At 35.4% G+C, this 23,868-nt stretch overlaps 1 protein-coding gene across 4 annotated transcripts in view; it reads left to right on the top strand.

Annotated features, from left to right (window-relative positions):
• The window catches only part of DPYD (dihydropyrimidine dehydrogenase), a 333,817-nt gene that overhangs the window by 25,576 nt on the left and 284,373 nt on the right, over positions 1 to 23,868 (top strand). For 3 of the 4 annotated variants that reach the window (XM_083867303.1, XM_083867304.1, XM_083867306.1), the window contains exon 3: positions 21,344 to 21,426. The exons of the other annotated variant lie outside the window; for it this stretch is intronic. In XM_083867303.1, the coding sequence (XP_083723429.1) occupies positions 21,344 to 21,426 (83 nt within the window). The remainder of the gene's footprint in view (positions 1 to 21,343; positions 21,427 to 23,868) is intronic. 4 annotated transcript variants of the gene reach the window in all.

Raw genomic sequence — 23,868 nt, 5'->3', positions numbered from 1 at the left:
TATTTTAGTCCAGGCTTCTTTTTGGTAATGAAATCTTGTAGTTGCCTACTAAGGATAGGTGAGAATTTGCTACAGATCCACCTATGTATTCAGATTTTCTTCAGTTTCTGCATTTAGAAAGATTTGTAAGATTTGCTTCAGATGGAAATGCTGGAAGTATTTCAACACGACAAGAAGGTGAAAAGGAAATGGGGTTTAAATTGGTTTGTAGCTAATTGCCATAGGCTGTAATAGTATTGATTTTCTGGCAGTATTCTAGCATTGTTCTTTGTCCTTACATGTGCTAAGCCTGATCAGCATTGTGCAAAAAGTGCTCCTCTTCCATGAACAAAATAATTGTGATGCTCACCTGGTTGTTGTTTTTTAAATTTCTTTTTTTTCTTTTTGGCTACGGCTCACTTTGGGAAAGGGACTTTAATTGTACTATAATTCTTTACAGCCATTAGAGAAAACCAAATTCTTCACATTGCCTTTTGCTGTGCAGAATTAAGTTGCAACTGCCAGATTACTTTGTGCTAATGATGGAGCATGAGATCTGCAATTTATTGCAAGAGCTCATGTTGCTCTTTACATTCAGAGGACATGGGTACTCTCTTAGAACAGTAGTAATAAGAGCTTGCTAAAACTTCAAATTGCTTTTCACTTTGATAGTATTTCTGTGGCTGTCATGGCTATATATAAACTGTATAAAGAAATTATTTTAAAAAAGGTATGTAAGTACCTCTTGATGTACAAATGTCCAAGTTTGCATAAAAAAAATCTGTAAACAAGATGATTTTTCTCAGCTATAATCAGTGTGTTACTCTTAAGTATTGACTTCCAGTGAGGTGGAAAAACTTCATATGATTTTTGTGTCTAATCAAGTATCATACTTACAGAAAATCAAGTTAGCATTTCACAAATAACTGATAGATTGAAGCAGAAATAGTGCAATTTGCAAACAAGTAGATATGAAACCCAGTACACCGAAGGCCTGAAATCAGGAACCTTAATGAATAAATGCCTTTTCAGTGAATAATTTGTCCATTTCTAGACATGTATTGATGAAAGATTCTGTATTTATAAATAAAAAATAATTCCAAATATTGTAAAATAGAGAACACTCATTAAAGGAAATCAACTCAATTATATTTATAATCTAAACGTATAGTTTACCTTTGCAAATATTTATTTTTGTCTTCATTGCACATGAATATGCAAGTTTAGCTCTTTTCTGAATGGGTATACAATGGCAGATGTCTCTCTAATCGCTGCTCTATTCAAACATTAATTGGTAGAACATATGTAGAATTCTACTAGTCTGAATAGGTATAGGATAGCAGCAGTCTTTTTAATCACATCACTATTCAACCACTAATTGGTGTGATGATTAAGGGACATTAGAGGGAGCACTTTGACATCTGATTCTTTGAACTGATGTCTGCTCGAGCTTCGCTGTATTCATCATGGCCAGACTGATTTCTTAAATAAAACGCTCTGATTCCCAAATGTGGAAAATATTGCGTTAGGATCTATTGAGGTGATTAGGGAATTTGAGAATGATTCTTTTATTTAACTAGTGATTGACTGTATATGCACAAACTATTCATATGAATAATACATGTGTTACTGAGTATCAGAAAGAGCTGAGAAGTAACATCAAGAGATTTTCTCTTTTCTCATAGTGTCAATAATTAAATATTAATACACATTTTAAAATGTACCGGTTTAATCATTTAGCAGTCAAATTCCTACTCATGCATTTTTTAGATTAACTAATTACTCTGCATTTTCTCCTATCGATAGCATATGCTGGCATTTATACCCCTTTCACTGGAATAAAGTGGTTTACATGTTTTTATATGATGTTGCTTACACTGGCTCTAAGAAATGCATATTATAAATTTCTTCGAATTTTGTGTTTTATATTAGTTTCAATATCTTAAGGTGTTTTCATTAGGATATCTCAATAGCTCGTAACTTGCCTGGATGCAACAAATTAGTGGTTTTATGCATATTCTCTGTGTATTAAATTGCAAATACCAGGTGATGGCAAGTTGTGCGAAATGCTTTCTTAGTTCTGGACAAAAGGTTCCTTCTCACCCTTTGGCTCTTCTGAGTGCTGTGCAAAACCACCTCTAACCTTTTAACTGCTGCTGTTCAGAGTTCTTCGGGTTTGGTCTTCCTCTTATTTGATGTTGGATGATTCCTCTTCTGTGGAGCAGCATTTAGGTCCAGGTGTATTTCTGATCTTATTTCTTCTGTTCAATGCAAATTGTTTAGTTTTGCACATACTTATAGGACAAAATGAAAAATGCTTCTCTGCTTAAAGTGTTGAATTCCAGGTAAGTCCAACTGCTTGCTCTTTGTTAAAGCTGAGCAAATCAGAATAGAGATAGGATTAGAAACTATCTTCACTGTCAACTTTCAACCTCTGCTTAGTATTATATTCTTTCAGATGTGGATTTCTCTATACTTTCCTGTGGTTACTGGGTAGAGATAAAGGTGCCTTCTTACATTGTTTTTTTTTGGAAAATAGAAAAAGTATCAAGACTAGCTTCTCTTTCTTCAGACCTTCTACTCACACTTTTTTTTTTTCTTTTTTTTTTTTTTTTTTTTTTTTTTTTTTTTCTTTTTTTTTTTTTTTTTCTTTTGTAAGCTACTGCCTATGCTGAAAACAAGATTCCTCTTTCCTCTACTGGACTTCCCTCTCCTGTAGTGAAGGCCATTCTGTTTAGAAATGCTCATAAGCCTTAGCTTGAGAAATTGTAAGTGTTTATACAGTGTTTCTTGGAGAATCCCGTGCCATTGTTAGCCTGTTGGTAATTATTCCAGATCTATTTATAGTATCTAAGTCCTGGGTGACACCTGCTCAGTAGAGGCAAAAGGAGCTGGGAGACCAATTTTAGTGTGAAGAAAGCAGGATAGCTTGCTGAATGAAGTATTTTAAGCAGGGCTTGTAGCACTGGCCAATATTACATCACACTGAAGTGTTCATTTAAAGACCCTGCTTGTAAGTTGCCTGCAATTTTGCCATATATTTGGACAAAATTTTTGAGTACCAGTCCATTACTTCTTTTATGCATATCAAAAATGCAGTCATATATGTATATAAAAAGATTTGCTTGATTTAAGTATGAATGAACAGAGCTGGCAGAAAAAGCAGTGTCTTTTAAAAAATCATCATAGTGTAATATTTAAAAAGGACACTGACATCCTCACACTTTGAAGCAAGGAAGTGTAACAGACTGGAGATTGTAAAAGTATCTTAATGCAACAGAACTGTCCAGAAGCTTTAAAAACCTTCTCTTGATCAGTTTCTGTGGCATTTTTATCACAATGTGCAGTTCTCAGGTGCAGAGCAGGTAACTGCCTTATCACTTACAATATTCAGTATTCTTTACTTACAGTAGTGTCCTGGTTTCAGGAACTCCTACATTTTTGGTGGTGAATCTCAGGAATTATTTGAGACTTTCAACATGGTTATAAAACTTTGTTGTTTTATAGATTAATACATTGTTTGAATATAGTGTTGAAAATATAGACATAGTTTCCCACTGAGAATCAGTGATCAGAAATCATCTTTTGGAGATTCTTCAGTATGCAGAGATGCTAGGACTTCTTGTTGAGGCATGTTCCCTCACAAGTCTTTCTGACTATGTCCCTGTTCCAGCAGTTCCAGCTGTCTTCAGAATGTTACACATATGTGTAATTATTCTAGATTTGCCACATCTGCCTTGCCAGTTATACTTGAGTTCATTCATCCTCTGAAGGACAGAAAATAAGATTGATTTAACATTGATTTTATGTGCCCATGTTGGCGCTCTTTATATCACAATATAAGTTTTAATATATGTACTCCATTTTCTCTGCCTGGGGGTATGATTTCTATTTTCACTTTCTTTTTTTTTTTTTATCCCCTTCTGTAAAGGGAAGCATTATGTATGTCTCTTCTGACCTTTTGAAACCACAAGCCTTCTAGTGGATGCAATTGATAGTGGTCCATGCATTGCTTCAGTTAGTTCCTCGATGACTCAGTGATACATGATCTGCATCAGTCTGATTAAAAAAAATAAATTACCAAACCTCTTTTTTTCTGTGCTCAAGCCTGCAATCCCATGTTCTTGCTAAAAATATTTTTTTCAGTTGTAGTTGTGGCTATACTCTGCTGTCTTCATAAAGAGAGCAAGGAGGGCTGTTGATTCTGCATCACTTATTTGCTCTGTTGTACATAATCTGTACTTCTCTTCTTTTTCTTCTTGCCTCTCATGTATATAGAACAGTTTTCTAACTATAGTTTTACAATTTTTTCCTCTTCCTTTTTAACTTAAATTTGCATAACTTTCTGTTTTTATTCCCATCGCTTATGCAGTTCATTTATACTTTGAAATTTATCCACTCTAGGTGTGTGTCATAGTTTCCCCGCTTTTATGATTTTGATTTCCAGCCCATTGGGGGGAGGCATGGTATGATCATAAAGGTGTGCTAAGAATGCTCTTTTGTCTGAGTTTTTATTTTGTTTGTTTCTTGTTTGTTTTGTTTTGTTTCTTTGTGTTTTGTGGTTTGTTTTTTTTTTTCTTTTTTTTTTTTCTTTTTATTTGCTTTGCTTAGGAATAGTTCCCCTTTTGAATTTCTGTAGGGTTTGCCCTTTCCCCTGCTTTCCTTTACTAATCAGTATAACTCTCAGGAGACATACCAGAAATTATATTTTCTGAAGTTCACCATCCCCATTCTTTTACCCTCACCACTTTCTGTACTTGGAATTGATTGTGATCTATTACAGAGGTAAGTCATTGATTGTAAGACACTTTAACTTTTTAAATGCAGCTTGTAAGCCACAGATCCTAATAATGGTAGTGTGCAAGTATTCTTAATGTGATAACTGACAAACTTTGTTAGTTACAGTCGTTTCATCAGAAGCACTAATACAGAATTTTAAAAACAGTATCAACTCTTACCAATTCTGGTATGAATGTGAATGGAGTTTATCCCTAAATTTAGCAAATGGATAAAGTCATAGAATAAACACAGAGTATAATTTTCATCTTTTTTAAAAAAGTTAGTTCAATATAAATTCTATAGAAGAATTGCCGAAATTTGTTTTCTAGACAGAATCAGAAGTTAAGAAAACTCTAGATCTCTGAACTGAGCTAAGCAGTTCAAAGACATTACTTTTGAGATGATTATTATTAATTGAAATATACAAAAGTTATTTGGAATTTGACTCCCAACTTGTAATGGATACTTTCACACTGAACTGTAAAACAACTTCAAGAAGAATATTAAGACTATGAGGATTACCCATAAGGAGTTGAATAAAATGGAATTGATTGGCAAAGCAGGAAATACAGAGGAAAAATGAGAACTTTCAAAAGTCAAGTTGAGTCACTGTGGGTGAAAGAAATTAAAACAAATAGTAAAAGGTTATTCAGCTATATAAAACAAATAGTAGAAGATTCTTAAGCTATTTAAACTAAAAGAAATAAAAGAACAAGCAAAGCTAGTGTGAAGATAGGATTAAACATCCTAGTATTGTCTGAAGTCTTTGTAAATTGTTGCCCTAGTTTCAGTAAAACGGGAATAAAGCAAGAGGTGGCTAAATGGGCAGAAAAGTGCGGAAGTGGAAATTACCCCAGACAGGCCAGAAGGGAAACTTGGAATGTTTTATGTTTGAAGTCAAAGGGACAGAACAACATCCATAAAAATAGCACAGAAAAATTGACATGTGAAATTATGAGCTTTGTAATAGAGCAAGTTCTTGATTAAAGAATAGCCAATACAGTTAATGTGTGTTAAAAGATAGAGAATTGATGGGCAACTCTTGCTCTGTTGCTCTCATATTGGCAGCATGCAGAACTTTGAAAACATATTTTGAAGCAGAGATTTATTAAATGCATTAAGGAAAATGGAAGATAGAATAATGCATATTGGCTTTATTCTTAGGTATAAATTGTGACAAACTAACAAGGGTTTTGGGTTTTTATTTTCGCCAATTAATTATGAAGTGTCATCTGCTTAGATTAGAATAGTAGCATGAATAAGGACCTGGCTAGAGAGGAAATGAGAGTGAGAAGTGCTTATAAAGATCTGCTGGGCTTTTAGCAGAGCTTTTTGAAGGATCAGTCTTCAGATTCGTAACATTTAATGTTTTCATTAATGATCTTGACATAAATATTAGGAGCATGTTACAAGAAAGTCGACAGGCACTGTCAATACAGAAGGAACTAGAACATCATAAAGAACTGTGTGACACTGAAGTTTAGAATAAAAAAGATAAGAATAAATTTAATAGTGCAATTAGGAGGGTGTACAGCCAAGGGCTGAGGATGAGAATGACTAGGAGCTTAATGTCTGGAATTAAGCAAGAAGAGGATTTAGGAATATCAGCTGATCAGAGGGTGATGGTTCCATGGACTGGGTAAGAAAATCTGAATGTGAACTGAATGTGACAGCAAGAGGTTAACTCTGATTGTCCAAGTTGTCACTTGTAGTCTCCTGTATGCTTTAATGTTTTGGACTGGGTGGGGGGTCTGACTGAGCATGCTCATGTATTTGACTCTTCATGCTGGTTGCTACCTTTTAAAAGGAAAGATTATTAGTATGTAGAATAAATTGCTTTTAAATCACATTAGATACATAGTGCTGACTGTCACTGAAGTGTTCATGGGGAAAAATGGGTCTGCCTTCAAGTAAGGCTCTGGTTGGTGGCCAGTAAACAAGGCTGCACACTAAGCCCAAATGTTGAAAGGCTAATGATTAGGTGAGCTCTCTCTGTTGTGTTTTCTAAGTCATGAAACACTTCTATGTAAAATAGCATCTGACTGTGTAATTAAAACTGTGTTTGCTTCATGTATGTGCAGGAGCCAAATGAAGTTTTGAAACCGTTTTTAGGCATTTTAAATTTAAGTGCCTGACTGTGAAATGCCTGTGTTTGTTTTATGGTCAGTATGATCTATGGGTTCTTCTGTGTTCTCTAGCCAGCTCTATGTACCTTACCTCAGCCTTTTATTTTTACGATCATTACTTTGGGAATGAGGTTAATTGTGTATCTGAATGTTAGTTTCTGTCCTTTGTTTATTTGTATTGATAATTTGCAGCCTGTCTTTACTAAGTAAAAAGTTGTAGCTGATAGACGTAGATTAATGCTGATTAATATCTTTTTAAGGTGTGTGCTCTCTTATCTGCTTTCTTTTCACTTGCTACTGGTGCAAGTGCTATGCAGACATCAAATTGCTTTGAGGCTGATATAGCTGTATATACAATTTCTAAGCAAGAATGCTGATTTTTGATGGCCTTCAGAAATACAATGTTAACATTTTCATCATTTTGTGGGCTTCATCACAGGTTTGTCCTTAGTTAAATTGTGTAGTTATCTTTTGTTTTAGCATTTCTAGTTTTCGACTTCTCTTCCAAGACTCCAAATACCCTTACAGTTTTAGTCCCTTGAACAAGTATCATTTCACCATTTTTTTTCTCAGAGGTAGTTGCTTGTTGAAAGGAGTCTTCCACTGCTGCGAAACAAAAAAAAAAAAAAGAACAAAACCCAAACTGTTGGTGAAACTAGCTTAGTGTCTTTGAAACTCAATCTAGGTCATGCTGAATCATTAATACTTTGAGAAGTGTGGACTTAATGAGCATTTGGTTCTAACTTTTAAAGACGGAGCCCATAAACTTGTATTTTAAAGAGAAACGTTGGGGGGAGGATTCACTTTGCTTTCACTTCTGACACATCTGAAGTAATAAATATTGACAGTCTTTTAATATTGAATCTATAATTTTGGGGGACAAACTTCACTTTCTTTATAATTCCACTGCATTTTTGACCATGCTTGGATCACTTTTCTTACCCTATACAATCTGCAGGCTATCTTTCTTTTTTAGTGTAAAGCTTTCAGAAGCAGCAAATGAATCTCAGCCAGTAATGCTGTAGTTACTAATCCACAGTAACTATTTAAGAGTTTGTTGAATTTAACATATTTTAATTGTGTAAGAAATCTTATTTACATTCTGTTTCTCAAGGATTGTAACAGTAGTAGTATTAGTGAACAGCAATAACATAAAAGTTGCACGTGTTTTACAGAGTACATCAGAGACAAGAGGGCAGCGTGCATTGGAGTAGGTGGCCATTTCTTGTGTGGTTTCTGATGCTTTCTCTGGAGTTTTTCTTTCTCATTTATGTTTTCCTCTGAATTTATTTGTCAGTGAATAGCCAAACAATGTGAGAAGGATCTTGCATATATTTGTAGCAATAAGTCTGAAAAGCTCTGTTGCCACCAGGGCTCTAGAAAAGCTGTAGAGAGGTAGAGGGTGTTGCTAGGCAACACCGCATGGCCACAGATAGTATTTTTCTTTTAATTTATTTATTCTTCAGTTTGAGTGTGTCCTGCTTGGAGCCATTTGGGTAATAGTTAAGCAAGCACATAGAAATCAGAGAGCTGCAGGAGTGGAATAAAGGAATGCAATATAAAAATGTAAGAAAGGAAAAGCCATGACACATAATTAAATGACCAAGAGACGTCAAATAATTAGTAAGGACTAGGGGAGAAAAAGTAAACATGAGGAAATAAGAGCAGGAGAGAAAAAAACCCAAGTTATGAAAAAAAATTTGAAAAGATAGGGCACTATTGAAGAAAAATTAAAAATTGAAAGCTCAAACAGTATACACAAGGGAAACAGGGCAACTGCTGCATAGGAATAAGAATTAAAAATCAGATATAAAAATGACTTCAAGAAGAAAAGGGAGAAATTTGGTAATAATGTTAAAAAATGATGATTTTTTTTCTTTTTGATTTGCATCATCCTGTTCATTCCTATTACTCTGTTTGCACATACCCAATAGTAGTAGTGACACTCAGGAGCTGGGGACTGATTAATAAGTCCAATATGTTTCTCAGAGAGAAAAAAAAAATAAAGTAAGAGTTTCAATGTTATTTAGAAATTATTCAATCTGTCTGTTTGGAAATAGCATTTTCAAAACTAGGTTATTGCAATTTATTGAAAAAAATGTGGGTGATTATACTAAGGGTGCTAGGTCAAGGACTAGTTGCACAGAGGAGAGTGGTTTGTTCATACTCTCCAAGTTAAACACAATAAGCAGGGGCAGGTCTGTCCTGTGCAGTGTTCAGGGAACTAAAAGGCCTTCACTTGCAATAGTTGGAGCCATTTATAGGCTTGAATAAGGTAGCAATGTGAGGAAAATTCTGTGCCAGAGCCAGCCTGGCTGAGACTCATTTAATTAGCTCAGGAGCAGTGCTACCTGGTCCTAGTGTCTTGAGCACTGTTTGTGGGACCCAAATTAGACTCCTCCAATGAGTCTTAAGCCAAATTAAAATCTAGGAGTCTTGCACTGCAGTTCTCTTCTGGTGTATCTTGGCTCTGTATGGCCCTGATTGCTTGGGAATTGCTAGGAAGGTGCTTGGCTGGTGCTTTGGGGCATGTTCGTATTGTTCACCTCTTGAACAATTGCTTGAACGTAGCAATTTTCAAGAGCCTGACAGGAAGGGCAATACAGCAGCCTGAGCTGTCTGAAGGCAGGCCAGAAGGTTTTGGGGGAGGAAAACTTCAGTTTGCAACATAAAAACTTCCAGAGAAGTAAAAACCTTACAAAGAAGACAATAAATGAGATGCAGGGCTAGAAGAGTGCATAATGCCGTAGTGAGGTATTGAGTAGTTAGTGCTCTTCTCTCTAACACAGTAAATGGAACTGAGACCTGAGGCACTATATTTATCCTGGATGTTGTTCTCAAGCTACATGTGAATAAACAAACAGCATTGCAGCAGCATTCTCATAATGCTCTTTTGAATGCCTTGCTGAAAGTTGTAGCTACACATAAGCCTTGTTCATTTCTGTTTATGGGAAGGTTCTTGTTCATGTAATTTCCTACAGAAAATAAATCAATACCACTAATTTTCTTAAATTTCTTTTGGAAAATTCTGAAGCTTGTTAAACATGCATGATATCTTCAAAGAACATTGCACTTACTTGAGCAGTTTTCCCTAATTTTTGATTATGCCTGTGTGTCTGTAAATAGATGGCACAACAGATGGTGATAACTTCATAGGATCTGCAACCATTGTAATAGCCTCATAACTCTATTTTCTGAATGTTTTTTTGAGAGGGGAAAAATCATTTGAAGTGTTTTTACTGTCCTATTTTGTTGTTCCTTTCCCACACCCTCCCCACCAAGACTTGACTTTCCTACTTCTTAGCAATGAATGTAAGCTTTTGTTTTGACTCACTTGGCTTGATGCATGATATATAAAAATAGCTGGTTGTGTTGACTCTTAAACAGCTTTGTGAGTCTTTTTGCATTCTTATTCATGCTTTCCTTTTTTTATTTTGCACTTCTATTTTTTTATCTGACTCCACGTATATTACAGAGTCTGAGGTTGCTGTCTTACTGTATATTTTGCAATAAAGTTTGAGATACTGGTCAATGCTAAGCACAGTAAGGGATGCATATAATTGTAGTAGTCTTTGCACAATTTATTTTCTATGTGGTATTTTGAAAACAGAAAAAAATTTTAGAAAATTCTAAATCAGAATAGCTGATTTAGCTATTTTAGATGGCAATTAATATAAAATGTGCTTAAATACATGGCTTTTCTGGACATCTCAGCACAAGGACATGTCTTTTGAGTCTCAAAGAAAATGGAAATATAAGGCAAATTACAGTCTATTTTTTTTTCCTGAAGATACATGATTTGTCAACTCACTTATATATCTTTTCCTGGCATGTCTCCTATCACCTACAGTTAATTCTGAGTTAACATATAGTTAAAACCATAAGAGCTGAGGTAACATTTTGTTGGGTGTTTGCATATGGTGTCCATAGTTAATGAATGAACTTAAGATTTAATTATTATTGTTATTTAATAATTATTTAATTATTACTATTTTTATTCTTCAGGCTTTCATGAGGTATGATAGTGATGGAAAATCTGAAACAAAATGCCAGCATGTAACACAGCTGCACCAAGGTCTTGATACAAGGCTTGTGGTTTACTATCTGCAGCCTTTTTTCTAATACTTATTTCTTTGACTTGGATAGACACTCTCAAGTAAATTGAATATTTCCAATTATTCTTTTGAGGAAATTTAGTCTGTGTCATATTTTGCTTTTTTTCATTGCTACTTAAGTAGCAATGTGATACTGATGCTAATTTTAGATAACACGGTAAGCCAGAATAGAAGTGTATATACCCTTCCCCAGATAATTCACCTGGTCAGATACCTGGTGGTATCTTAGATATTTTATTTTTTGTGGAATTGTTTCAGTCACAGCACTGAAGTATTTCACATGTTGCTGTTTTCTTCTCCTAAGCCAAGCAGACAGAGGATGGGATTTTTCCCACTCCTTCTGCCAGACAGTAACATTAGGTTGCTTGGAGCCCAGAAGTCACAAATCCTACAGTGTTCACTGTGTATGAATCTAATCCCTTGGTACAGTTCCTAAGCTGTTGGCATTCAGCTAGAATCTTTTCAGTTTTTTTCCAGGGGAATTAAATACTATTTTATGTAAGTCTTTCGGAGGTTGGAGAGAATTTGGAGCGTACAATTTAGTAAGTAGTACATGGAAGGGAGCGGTGTGTGTGTGTTTCTGTTACTGGCGATAGAAAGACACGATCTAAGATGTGATCTGTAAGATTAAGGTGAGAAGGACCTTGGTATGATCTCGCTGTTGTGATTTAACCCCAGCTGGCAACTAAGCACCACACAGCCACTTGCTCACCCTCCCTGCCCTGATGGGATGGGGAACAGAGTCATAAGGGTAAAAGTGAGAAAATTTCTGGGTTGAGACACAGACAGTTTAGTAGGTAAAGCAAAAGCCGCACGTGCAAGCAAAGCAAGGAATTCATTCAGTACTTCCTGTGGCAGGCAGGTGTTCAGCCACCTTCAGGAAAGCCAGGCTCCATTTCACATAATGGGGACTTGGGAAGACAAACACCCTCATAGACTCATTAGAGTTGGAAAAGACCTCCCAGATGATCAATTGCAACCTTCAGCTACATACAACCATGGTCACTAAACCATATTGCAGAGAGTAACCACTCTGAACCTCCTTCCTTTTTCTCTTTCCCCCACCTTTTTGTGATGAGCATGACTCCATATGGTCTGGGATATGCCTGTGGTCAGTTAGGGTCAGCTGTCCTGGCTGTGAAACCTCCCAATTCTTGTGCACTCCCAGCCTCCTTGCTTGGGGTCTTGATGCTGTGCAAGTGCTGCTCAGCAACAGCTAAAACATCCCTGTGTTATCAACACTGTTTTTAGCACAAATCTGAAGCACAGCCCTAGAGCAGCTGCTATGAAGAAAATTAACTCTACCCCTCCCAAACCCAGGTTTTTTTGGCAAGAATCTTATGTAAACCCATGAGAAATAGCTGAAGCAGATTAGTTTCTGCAGAACTGTTTGGGAAAATTTTTATTTACTTTTTTTAAAATACCGAGGCAACAGCATGATGAAAGAAAATGTTTTGTTGTGGCCTGTCTGAAAAATACTGCTGTTGGACAATAAGATGAGAGGTGGCATCTTGGGCTGAGGAAGCAAGCCTGTTACACATAATTTGCTTTAATTCCACTACATAAGGCAGGACTATGCTGTGTCAGGATGGTGTTTAAGCATTTAATTGTAACTTTAATTTTTAAAAAAACTTTTATATTTGATAATTCTTTAGCTATGCGTGAAAAATAAGAGATATTCTCTAAGTTAGTACTCTCAAACATGTGGGGTTAATTCCTTGAATTCTTAATCATTTGGGTTCTCTAAAAGAGCAAGGGCTTTTGGGTATGTTATTCCTTATGCTCTTTGTTGAAGGTCAAGAACATAATCTATTCCTTAGGAGTACAGTTCTACCTACATTTTAAAGATTCTTCCTTTTTTCCCAGGTTATGAGCTCTGTAAATGTTAATTCTCAATATGAGTCTGGTCTTTACCTGCATACTCTCATTTTGTTTAATCTCAATGAGTCAACGGAATATTTGCCTAAGCAGAGTAAAGAATCCCAGGGGAAAAGCAAGCAGGGTTGAGGTATGTGAAAGTAATAGGAAGGGGAGGGAGTATAGCATTTGGGATTTTTTTTTCTTAGTCATTAGTTATATTTTCACTATCAAGTAGAAATAGTATATTTAGGAATTCTGTGAAGAGCCTGTGCTCTTTATCTAAACTTCATTCTGTTAAAGATTGTAAATTCATGTTGAGAATACCAGGCTCTCCAAGAAAAAGGCAGGACTACAACCACATTAAAAAAGAAACAGTATTTAGATGAAGCTTTTGATATTCATGATATGTATTGTTCCCTGCTACAGAACCCTGTCCCATAAAGGGAAGCAGTCTTACAAGTGTCCCTTCAGATGCAGAGGGACTAGGAGTTTGTTGCCAAGCCTTCTCATTCATCTGCTGATTAAGTTTAACATTTGTTTTGCAAAGAGAAAGAAAAATGTAAGAGGCAAAGGTTTTAGGTTTTTTTTTTCCCTCCCTGAAAGTTTTTTCTGTCTTTGAAAGCTGAGTCTCAAGAGAAAGGAGCATTATAAATTGTCCTGTCTAGTTAGTGGCTTCACCTGTGTTCTCTGCTCCATTATTGTTTCCAGCTGTGCCTCTGGTTCCTTGCATATCTTTTGTATCTCTTTATTCTTTTGAGTTCCTTGTCTACTATTCTTTGTGTTGCATGCTTGGTCCTTTCAGAATGTTTTTTCTCACCCTCCCTGTATCACTACTATCTGATGTGTTATCCATTGCCAAAACACGTGGTGTCTGCATCTGCTCTGACAACAGCAGGTTGAATTCAAGCAAGATACCATACCCTTATGTGAGCATGAAGGCTGTGATAAATTTGCCACTTGAAATTTGTGCGTGAAACAGCATGAAAAGGAAGTTAGCAGAATGCCATCTCTGAATTGAACATCTTTCACAGACCCAGTAAAATTGCAAACTAAAGTGTTAACTATGTTTAACAAGTAATTAACTTCTATATGATTACCTGTCTTTAAGGATTAAATGTTCCGTATTTTAAACTGGGAAAAGTTAAAAAAATCCAAAATTATCTGCTTTCACTTCAGAATTTCCAGTTGCTTTAGCTGTAGTATTTCTGTAACCATTATTAATAAAACTCCACACTTGCAGTTTCAGAAAACAGCACATGCATCAGTAGTTCCTGGTATCAATCCTGTATTAGCAGTATATTCGAGTTTGTGGAGAAAACGTGATACTCGTTCTCGAGTTTGCATATGTGCTATTTTTAGTGCCTTAAATTAATATACTGCTAAAAAACCTCTGAGAAAATTAAAATGGTTATGTTAATAAGGCATTGATTAAAGCATCCCATAGTTCTATTTAATGATTTTTCTATTGATTCTTATTTGATTGCTAACACTTAGGCTGGTTTTCTGTTGGAATTCTACTTTTTTTGGATGTACTAATATCTATATTTTTCTAAGAGCTTATGTGGTCAATGTGACTGTATCATGTAATGAAAAAAATGTTATAACAAATGTTCATGTATTATGAATGGCATGCAGTCAGATGTTATGTAAATACCTGAGGGCTCAATATAATTTCTGCAGCTATTAGGAATATGTATATATTTTGAATTTTTTTTTAAAGGATCTGTTTTTCCTTTGTGAACAACTGGTCAGTTAGCAGTTTAAAGCTTTTTGGAAAAGGAATCCCTTGAGAATGAGTCACAACAAATAGGAAGAAGGAATTTAGTACGCAGACATTGCAAAGATGATAATATGTTACAGATAGGATCAAACAATCCTTTTACGTGTTTAATTTTTAAAATTACTCTTAAAGTAAGGCCCTCTGGCAAATGGCATCAGTGTTATTTAGTTGCTCAGTATGAAGGCAGTTTCAGAAGGCTTCCTGTATGGAATACAGCTATTGGCTCTTGACTAACGTTAGAATAAATGCAATATATGTAAGTCATTTTACCCTATAGCAGATGGGAGCTTAAGTCATTGAGAGAAGATCAATGGAACCATTTAGCTTTTTGTGTTGTTTCAGTGTAGAAAGACAGTCTGTTCCAAATCAAGAGAGGAGTCTGCTAAGAATATTTAGGTTTAACTGAAGTAAAGCACAGTTCACATCAAAATATGTGCTATTTCAAATTCATAACAATTGACTATTAGTCTGTTTTTAATATTTTTCTTTGGCATGTAATCCTGTTTAATTGGATTCTACACTCTCTGTTGTTTCAAGATTCCATAAACTGGAGTCTTACATACCAGCTGCTAAAGCAGGAGTTATTGTCTAAATGATATTCACAATGAGTATTTGGAAGGTTTACAATTATACCCTTGCTAATAAATTGTGCTATTTTCCCCAACAGTTTTAAGTGCTAATCTTCAGAAGGCATTTTAAAATTAGCTAAAATTCTGTCAAGAGATTTACAAAAATTGTTAGCATGAAGATAATTATGTCACAGTCCTTGGACTCCATCTCTGATTGTCTGCATAAATCAGAAAATGTCAGCTGTGTTTTCCCTTAATAATTATCCTTGCAGCAATATATTACAGTTTAGATTACTATTATAGTGTTGCTTTAGGTTTATAAAACACAAGTTTGTTTTTTCTGAAGTTTTCTGCTGATGAAATAGTTAACATTTCTGGAATAAGTAATTATTTGTGTTAACATTTCATATATTTTAATAAGAAGATCAATATGAAAATCAGCTTTCTACACTTTTTTACACAGTCCCCCGAAAATAGTCAGCTTTTTTGTTACAACTTTGTTAAAGGAGATAACTTCTACAGTATGGCCAACATTTTCAAAAGAGCTAGCTGATGTTGTCACTCTTGTAGTGTGTGTGGAACTTGGAGTTTTGAGGACTTTTTGGACCAAAATTTGAGAATCTTCTGGTTGAATCTGTCCCAGATGTAGGTATTTACAGTAGATTTTGTAGGTCCCCAAAAGTTTTGGTAATCTGTTGTTGGAACCTACCTCCTTAAACATAATTAGTTAAAATATCACAGTGAGCTAGTAAATCCTTCAGAATTTGGGCCAGGTTGTCTCATTTTAAGGACTCAGAAATCTAGGTACAAATAAATACACTAAATAAATTAATAAATTAAACTCAGCTGCATAAACAGTAGGAAATTGAGACAACATACTCTAGGAATCTTTCTCATGGATTATAAAGAAGAAAACAGGAAAAATTGATTTGTTTTAGCATTAGCAGTAATAGTAAATCTGAACTGAATAGGTTAGAGCTGTTCTGTGTTTCAATTGCTGTACATTCTTTATGTTTAATACAGAGAATTTTTGACTTTAAAAATGTGAGATTTACTCAAGCTTTCTAAGAAAATTTTCTAAAACCATGTAGAAGCAATGAATTTGTAGTACTAACCTTAGAAACCTCTTTCACAGAAGAGAGATGGTATGTCAAGTAGGGCTTTTAATTTGGCAGTGTATCAACAAGGATAAGAGATCTACTCAACTCCAGTGGTGGAGGCTGCCTTAGAATAGGTCTTGCACTATTGTCAGTACAAAAGATTTTTATTTCTCTATCTCAAAATGTGTGTAGAGATGTTACCTGTAATTTTGAAAGTCTTCTGTGAAGTATTTCAGGATAGATTTGAAGTAGCGGGATATGGCTTAGTCTGATCCCACTCTTGTTTTGATGCTTGAAAGATTTATGGTTGATTTCACTGGGAGTAGGGTCATATTTAGCCCTGCTGTATCACAGAATGGGCAAGTTTGAGTTATGGTTTTCTCAAGACTGACTCTTTCTCCTGTGGCGGCAGAGCAGAGGCAGCAGTGGTTTTGTGATTTAGGGAGATCCTCAGTGGTGACATCAGGCCGTAGACTGCTGTTGGTTTCTGAGCTGCTTCTGCAAAGTTCTTCATTTGACTCAAGGGGCCAAATGAAGAATTGCTTTTCCAATAAGTCAACAAAGAAGGCTTTTTCATCCAAGACAAAAACATATGCAAAAAAGCTAAGCTGATGATTGTTGAGAGATGGGTTTTAAAATCATGACTTCACTTTTGCCAGAATATACTATGGTTTTATTTAAAACTACAGGGTTTCTTTATTTCCATCTTACTGGAACTAGATGGTTACTTGTCCTATGGTGACTTTATGATGCTTGTATCCCCAATTGTCTGTTCTGTTTATGCTGGATATTAAGTTGTGCACCTTTAAGCCTGATTCTGAGAGCAGAGTGGGGAGAAGAAGGTCACAGTTCATTTGCAGACACTGCTCTTGCTTCCCCCCATTCCTTCTCCCAGACTGTGCTGTCTGCAGCATGGACAGCAGGAGAGCTCTCCTTTGCTTTTAGGTAGTTTTTAGCTGGCTGAGGCAGAGAAGTTCCCCAGACTGTGGCTTTTCTTTTTCTTGGAACTGATGGGCCCTTCTGTGTACTGAAAACCCAGAAAAACACTGGGAGCTCATGCCTGTGGCCTGTCAGGGCTGAGACGTGGCATTTTCCAATGCAGAAGGGACTGATGAGAGACTGAGTGAGCTGAGCTACCACCCCACGACAAGGAATATCTGAATTTGCCATCTCTTCAGAATAGCGAGAGGTTTTATTGTTTACTATTATTCATTTTTTTCTGCTTTCAAATACTTCGCATGTTAAATAAACAGGGTTTTTCCACTTTTCTCCAAAAAAGGAAAGCTTTTCCTGAACCAGTTGGGGAGGGGCCGCTTGAATCTGCTTTCTAGAGGGACACCTTTGGAAGTTTCCTCCTGAATTTGCCCTAAACCAGGACATTATTTCAGCCAGTGTCAAGAGTACTTTGGACTTGTCACTTAAAATAACTGACAGTACAGAATTGTGAGCACATAGTCTTTGCTCCCAAAGCTTGCAGTTTATTTTATTACCAAAAAAATATAGCAGGAAAAAGTTGTATTTTTTTGGTTGTAAGAGGAAAAGCTTTTCAACTTGTTCATTAATCTTCCTTCTTCCTCATCCTCGTACACTCATTATTCATCTTTCTCATTTCTGGTTATACATTTTAACAGTATGCTGTGTGTGATGCCACAGATAGCTGTGAATATCCTGTATACATCCCCATTTTTAACTAGTTGTCATGAAGCTTAAGATCTCATATGATAAATAAGCCATTTATTTATAGATAAAATATAAATACTTGCTTCCCGTTCCTGCATTTTGGTACACTAAAAAAAATTCCAAGTATTTATCCTAGAATCCTATAAGAAGGAGTATTTAGACTATGTGGCTTTTTTCCCTATAATGGTTTTTTGACTTATGATGACCATGCCCGTAATTGCAACTCTGTACTTATTTTTCCTCCCAAACTTCTCAAGGATGATATTTAATCTAGTATCATGTAAAACTATAGATCTGCCAACAGCGATAACATATAGACTGCTATATAATTATCGAATCATTGAATTAAAACTTCTAGACTGTATCTATACCCACAAAAAAACCATTTGGCAATGAGCCATCAAAAGCAGTTTTTTCATTGCTTGCATTTTGATTTTTTTACTTTAGCTGCTGCTCAAAATGAAACACCTTGGACTTGAATTGCTCATTAGACTTAAATCTACGATGTATTATGGGCCAAAATACACTGTCCTATGCAATGTGCTTATACATATGAATTATTTGATAGCATGGATAGTAGAATGAGCTCACTTTTTGCTGCTGATTTAATACTTCAGAATACAGAACTCACTGTGGTAATGGTATGTTGAAGTTTCTTCATTTCCCAGACATACTCTTCAGAGTATTCTCATGCTTACAATTTCATTAGTACTGGTAGCCTTTCTCAGAAGCTGATATCCTTTCAGATGATCTACAAGTACTGCATGTGAGCTGACACTCAGACACATGAAGTGCCATCTATGCACCTGTAGCTACGTGTATATTTGACATTTCAGACACCCATTTCTCCTTCCTCTGAGAGGATCAAGCATGCTTGTGTAAGTGCAAAAGCAGTGGGTGTGATCAACATTTGCTTACACTCTGTTCAGTACAAATGCAGTAACTGATGACATGGTCCTATGAGGTCATTCCCCTTCATGAGTTTGCTTCTGGCTCAGTTTTTAGCTCATTTTCTCCTCTTGACTCTATGGTTTGCTCTCCAACTACTGTACCTGTAATGTGCATAATAATGTACCTTGCGGAGAGCTTTTGACTGAAGGTAGCTAGAAAGATATTGTCCAGAAACAATTCAACAATTCTCAGAAATGGTAGAAGTAAGTTCATCTCCTTGCCAAGTGAATTGGTACATCTATTCTTTGAGTCTGTAATTTGTTTCCTCTTTTTTTTTGGGGGGGGGTTATCTGGTAATTTTTATATTGGGTGTATTGGGTGTATAGTTGAGATAGAGTATATTGTGTGTGAGGCTAAATGTTTACAGCGTTTTCTTTAGATGTGGGCCATCTTTGTTGTCCTTCAGCCAATTAACACAGTATGGTCTATATAGACAAATAGCAACTGAACTTATTTCAGCATTTTCTGCATGGAAAGGACCACTTATTTTAGCTTGTACAATCTTGAGATGAGTTAATTGTGTTTCATAGAAATCTGTGTTGTTTGGATCATCTGTCATTTTTATGTCCTTTATATCACAAGGTCAAGAATGAGTTGTGTGATGCTCAGAATTTCTGAACCTGTTGTGAGGTGCTGGTGACACAGGATTGTTAAAACATTGGCTCTTGGAGCAATAGTCCAAATTATGTTTCCTCTGACTTCTATTTTCCTGGGGGTGGGAGGTTTAATTTTGCTTGCACAGGTACTTGCATGTTAGTATTGATGAATCGAGAATTCTTCATGAATTAGTACTGTTGATTTGGATTTCTTTTATATATTTTAAATGACTAACCCACCTGTATGTGCTTGGAGCTGAATATCAGTGTATGCTGATCTGAATAATGGAATTCTTTATTGTACAACTTCCATATTTCTTTTGCAATCCCTTTGACTCTTGGAGTATGATTTTGCAATGCAAAGGACAACTGATTGGAATATAAACAAACAAACAAATTTTAACTGTGGGACAAGACTTACTGTTACATACGTAGTTTTTAGAAAGGAGAAAAAAAATGTCAAAAGATCCAAATATGTGTAGCTCTGTTAATTTTTCTGCTCAGGAATGTATTGTTAAAGCGTTAAAACTTTATATTAAAAGGTCTATAATCTTATCTAAAAATAATGATAGTTTAAATGTTAATTGGACAAGCTAACATATCTTGCTAGGTCATTTACAAGAATCTAATAATTTCCTTTTCAGTAATGCATTTTAGCCTCAGATTGAATTTAATTATAAAAATAAAGAATCAATGCAAATAAGAAAAAACAATAGATAACTCTTATTGTATTTATTATAACTAGTTTTAAGATGTGATCTTAAAAATTAATTCACTTATTAAATACTATGAAAGCAATATAACCAAATAATAGTGTCCATAATTTTGTTAAAATTATGGCTACATATAGAGCCTGGCAATCCTGCCTTCGAGGTTGCTAGCAATAGGAACTGTTCTGCTTGCAACTTGTTTCTTTTACACCCATATGGCAAAATTATGCCTCCCAGAGGTAGCTTTTGGTATTGGAGAAAGTTGTTGTGGAGAACAGGAGTAACAACCTAAAAGCCTCCTGTATTGATGATGCCTCAAGAGAATATAAAAATCCTGTCTATGGAAGATGCAGATGATTAGAGAATTCTTGTTCACTGGTATTTCAGACTCACTTTGCACAGACACAAATTGCTGCACTTGCCGGCATCTTCTGAATCAATTTTACTGTCTTTGTGGCAGCAGAAGATAAGGATCAGTGCTCTGAAGTAATGGAACCAGTCATACATTTAGTAATAATTTACAGAATATATCAAAGTTTTACTTCATTTATTGTGACAAAATTGTTGGTTTCATATTACTTTTAGAAATATTTGGTGGGCTCTAATCTAGAAGAAACATTATGGTTGAGGTGTCTGTAAACAATTACTATTTTCAATTTCTGTTATGTTTTAAAAATTAAATAAGAATTAAATATGACTGGTTTGTTCCAATAACACTGCCTGTTTTATTGGGACAAAATTTATAACTTTTATTATAATGCTAAAATGCTCATTTAGCTTTCTGTTCTCCCATCTGTGTGTTATAGTAGCATTGTAGCCTCACATAGAGATAAATGAAAAAAAATTAAACGAGAAAAAGTAAAAATTCTATAAATTTCATTATGGAAAATGTATAAGATGATTTCCATGACAGCCTTATAATAAGATTCATGTTTACTTTAATTCTGAGTTTTCAATGTCTTTTTAATGACTCCCATGTAATTAAAACAGAATGCATAATTTGAGGTAATATAAAATAAATCCGTTTTGTTTGCATGATGCTGAATGCTGTTAATTCATGTACAAAGAGCCTTACATGGATATGTCCATTTGTTGCAGAACTGTGAGAAACTGGAAAATAATTTTGATGACATCAAGCACACGACTCTTAGTGAACGAGGAGCACTTCGAGAAGCAATGAGGTAAGTCTGGGTCACCATAGCAACAGTCACAGATGTGGTAAAGAAAGAGTCATTCTTCATTATTGGGGGAACAAATGAGTTCATTGCCACCATTCAGCTCTATTCTCTAAGGTATTAATTTGTCAGTGGAGAGGCTTCCCTTGAGGCTGTACTTTGGTTTTGAAGCTGCATAAATGTTAAGCCTGACTGCACAGTAAAAAATGTAAATGTTTAATTTGTTATTTAAAATGCTTAAGGGGTGCCTTGCTTTATATTTATACTAAACTGTGAGTGAATGAAAATATTGTTCATCTAAATTCTGTAAGTGTTAAAGCAATTGTACAACGGTGTTTAAACAAACCTGTATTTGCTTTAAATTGAATTTGATTATTTATATATGTAGTTCCTGTGTACTCTGATTTTATCACCAAAATTACGTGATTTTGGTTTTGATAGTGGAATGTAGAAATCTGTCTGGTCTTCCATGTGTTGTAGAGATGTATATTTTGTTTAATATCGTCATATTGTTGCACTTAATACTTATTAGAGGAGGTTAAAATTAATCAGAAGATGAATTTTCTGCCATCCTTACTTGCACTGCAGAGTATCTGGATACAGGGCTCCAAAGAAACTTGCCAGCTATAGTGCCTGGAAAAGGGAGTGATTACTATGCTGAAAGGTAGTAGAATTGAAGACAGGTTTTCTAAAGTAACTCACCGAATAATCAGGAAGATGTTATTTATAGTATTATCTGTGAATCAGAAAATTATATAAGCTTCACTTTTAAAGGTTTTGAAATTAGATAGTAAAGTGTAATGATGCAAACACAGTGCTTCTTCTCACTTGCCTGATACCAGAGTAACTTCTTACACTTGAACCAGTGCGGTAAAAAGAAAAAACAACAACAACCCCCCTAAGAATCTACATGAAAAAATAAATGCACCTCTTTACTTTGACTGTGTCTGTTATCCCTTTAAATTTATGGATGTCTGTGAATGATTTGATTTGCATCACTTATGTTCATGCTGCTGGTCTCATGTACACTGATTGTTTGAAAAGGTATTCTGAAGATTTCAATACCTGTGCTGCAAATAACTGTAAAAATAATGGCATTCACCTTTCTAATAGTGATTTTTGCTTTATGCTTGTATTGCTTCATACGTTTAGGGTTTTCTCCCAGTGTGGTCAGTCATTTGTGTACATAAATCTTGCATGTAGTGTCAGTAAATGGAAAGTGATTTGAAATAAAGATTTGGGGAAATTTTGGCAGATGAAGCTACCTTAATATTTCCAACAAATTGGATTTCAAGTTGCTGCTGTCCTGTAACAGTGTTCAGGTTTGCAATGTTTTGCAATACATGACTCAGCAGGGATAATATTTTAAAAACTTGGGAGCTGACAGCTCTTTGATGATCAACATTGAATAGCAAGGGGAGCTTTGGCATTTCAAAGGTCATGTTTCTGTTACAAAGCCTGTTTAGAAGATTCTCATGATTCTTTGCTGTGCAAAAGCAGTTTACTATCTCATAAATTTGTATCCTGGCTATTTCTGCTAGTGTACAAGCCATTCTGAGAAATAGTTATTGATTGTGAAGAGTGACAGATATTGTGCAGTGCTGGAATTCTCTTAATTGCAGTCAGTATTATACGGTTGGTTGTTTCCTTAGTTGCTTTTTTATTTTGAGATAAAGAAAATATCTGACTTACTAAATTTATGCTGTAGTGTTTTTTTATAACATACTTGAGTGCCACAAGAAAGGTGCAAAATGTTGATTTAGAGAAGTATATACATGTAGGTGTACATATTTTTCTAAATGTGTGTAAAAGACACTTGTTATTTTGGGTTTTACAGTTCTTTCGACTGCTGTATAGTCACCTCATTTACTAGGTGACTGCATTTTTCTGTTTGGATTCCAAGATTATCTGTACACATGTAATTCAAATGGTACCTTTTTATAGATTCAAGTTCACTTTTCCTTTCCATGACAAGAGTGGACATTGGACCAGGCATGGGAGGAGATTGATTTGCTGACCTCAGTATTATGAGGTACCTGCCCGCTTTGGGTAAGGGAAGCTTGTGGAGAGGGTTGCACATTAGACAAAAGCACTAAAATCATGTGGGCATGGAAGCAACAGCAACAAAAAATCCTGTTTGGATAGCTAAGTGGATATATGTGGATCTCAGATGAGCCTTAAGTTGAGTGGGCAGTCTGCCCAAATCCTCTCTGATTTCCCAGAGTGGTAGTACTGGTCTGCCAGATGAGAAATACAATGAAGGCTTTTTCCCAGTGCTCCTGTTTGGAACGAGACCTTCCATTTTAACTTCATCTTTGAGAAAAATGGTCAATTTAATATGGGTTTCAGTACACTTCTAGTCTATGAGTATCACTGTGCTCTGCATAAACAAATACTAATATCCAAGAAGGGTCTTGTACTATTTCCAACTCCTCAGTATTCAAATAA

The sequence above is a fragment of the Zosterops lateralis genome, assembly GCF_965231275.1.
Source record: "Zosterops lateralis genome assembly, chromosome: 9".
NCBI classification, from domain to species: domain Eukaryota; kingdom Metazoa; phylum Chordata; class Aves; order Passeriformes; family Zosteropidae; genus Zosterops; species Zosterops lateralis.
This window is presented reverse-complemented; position numbering and strand designations above follow the sequence as displayed.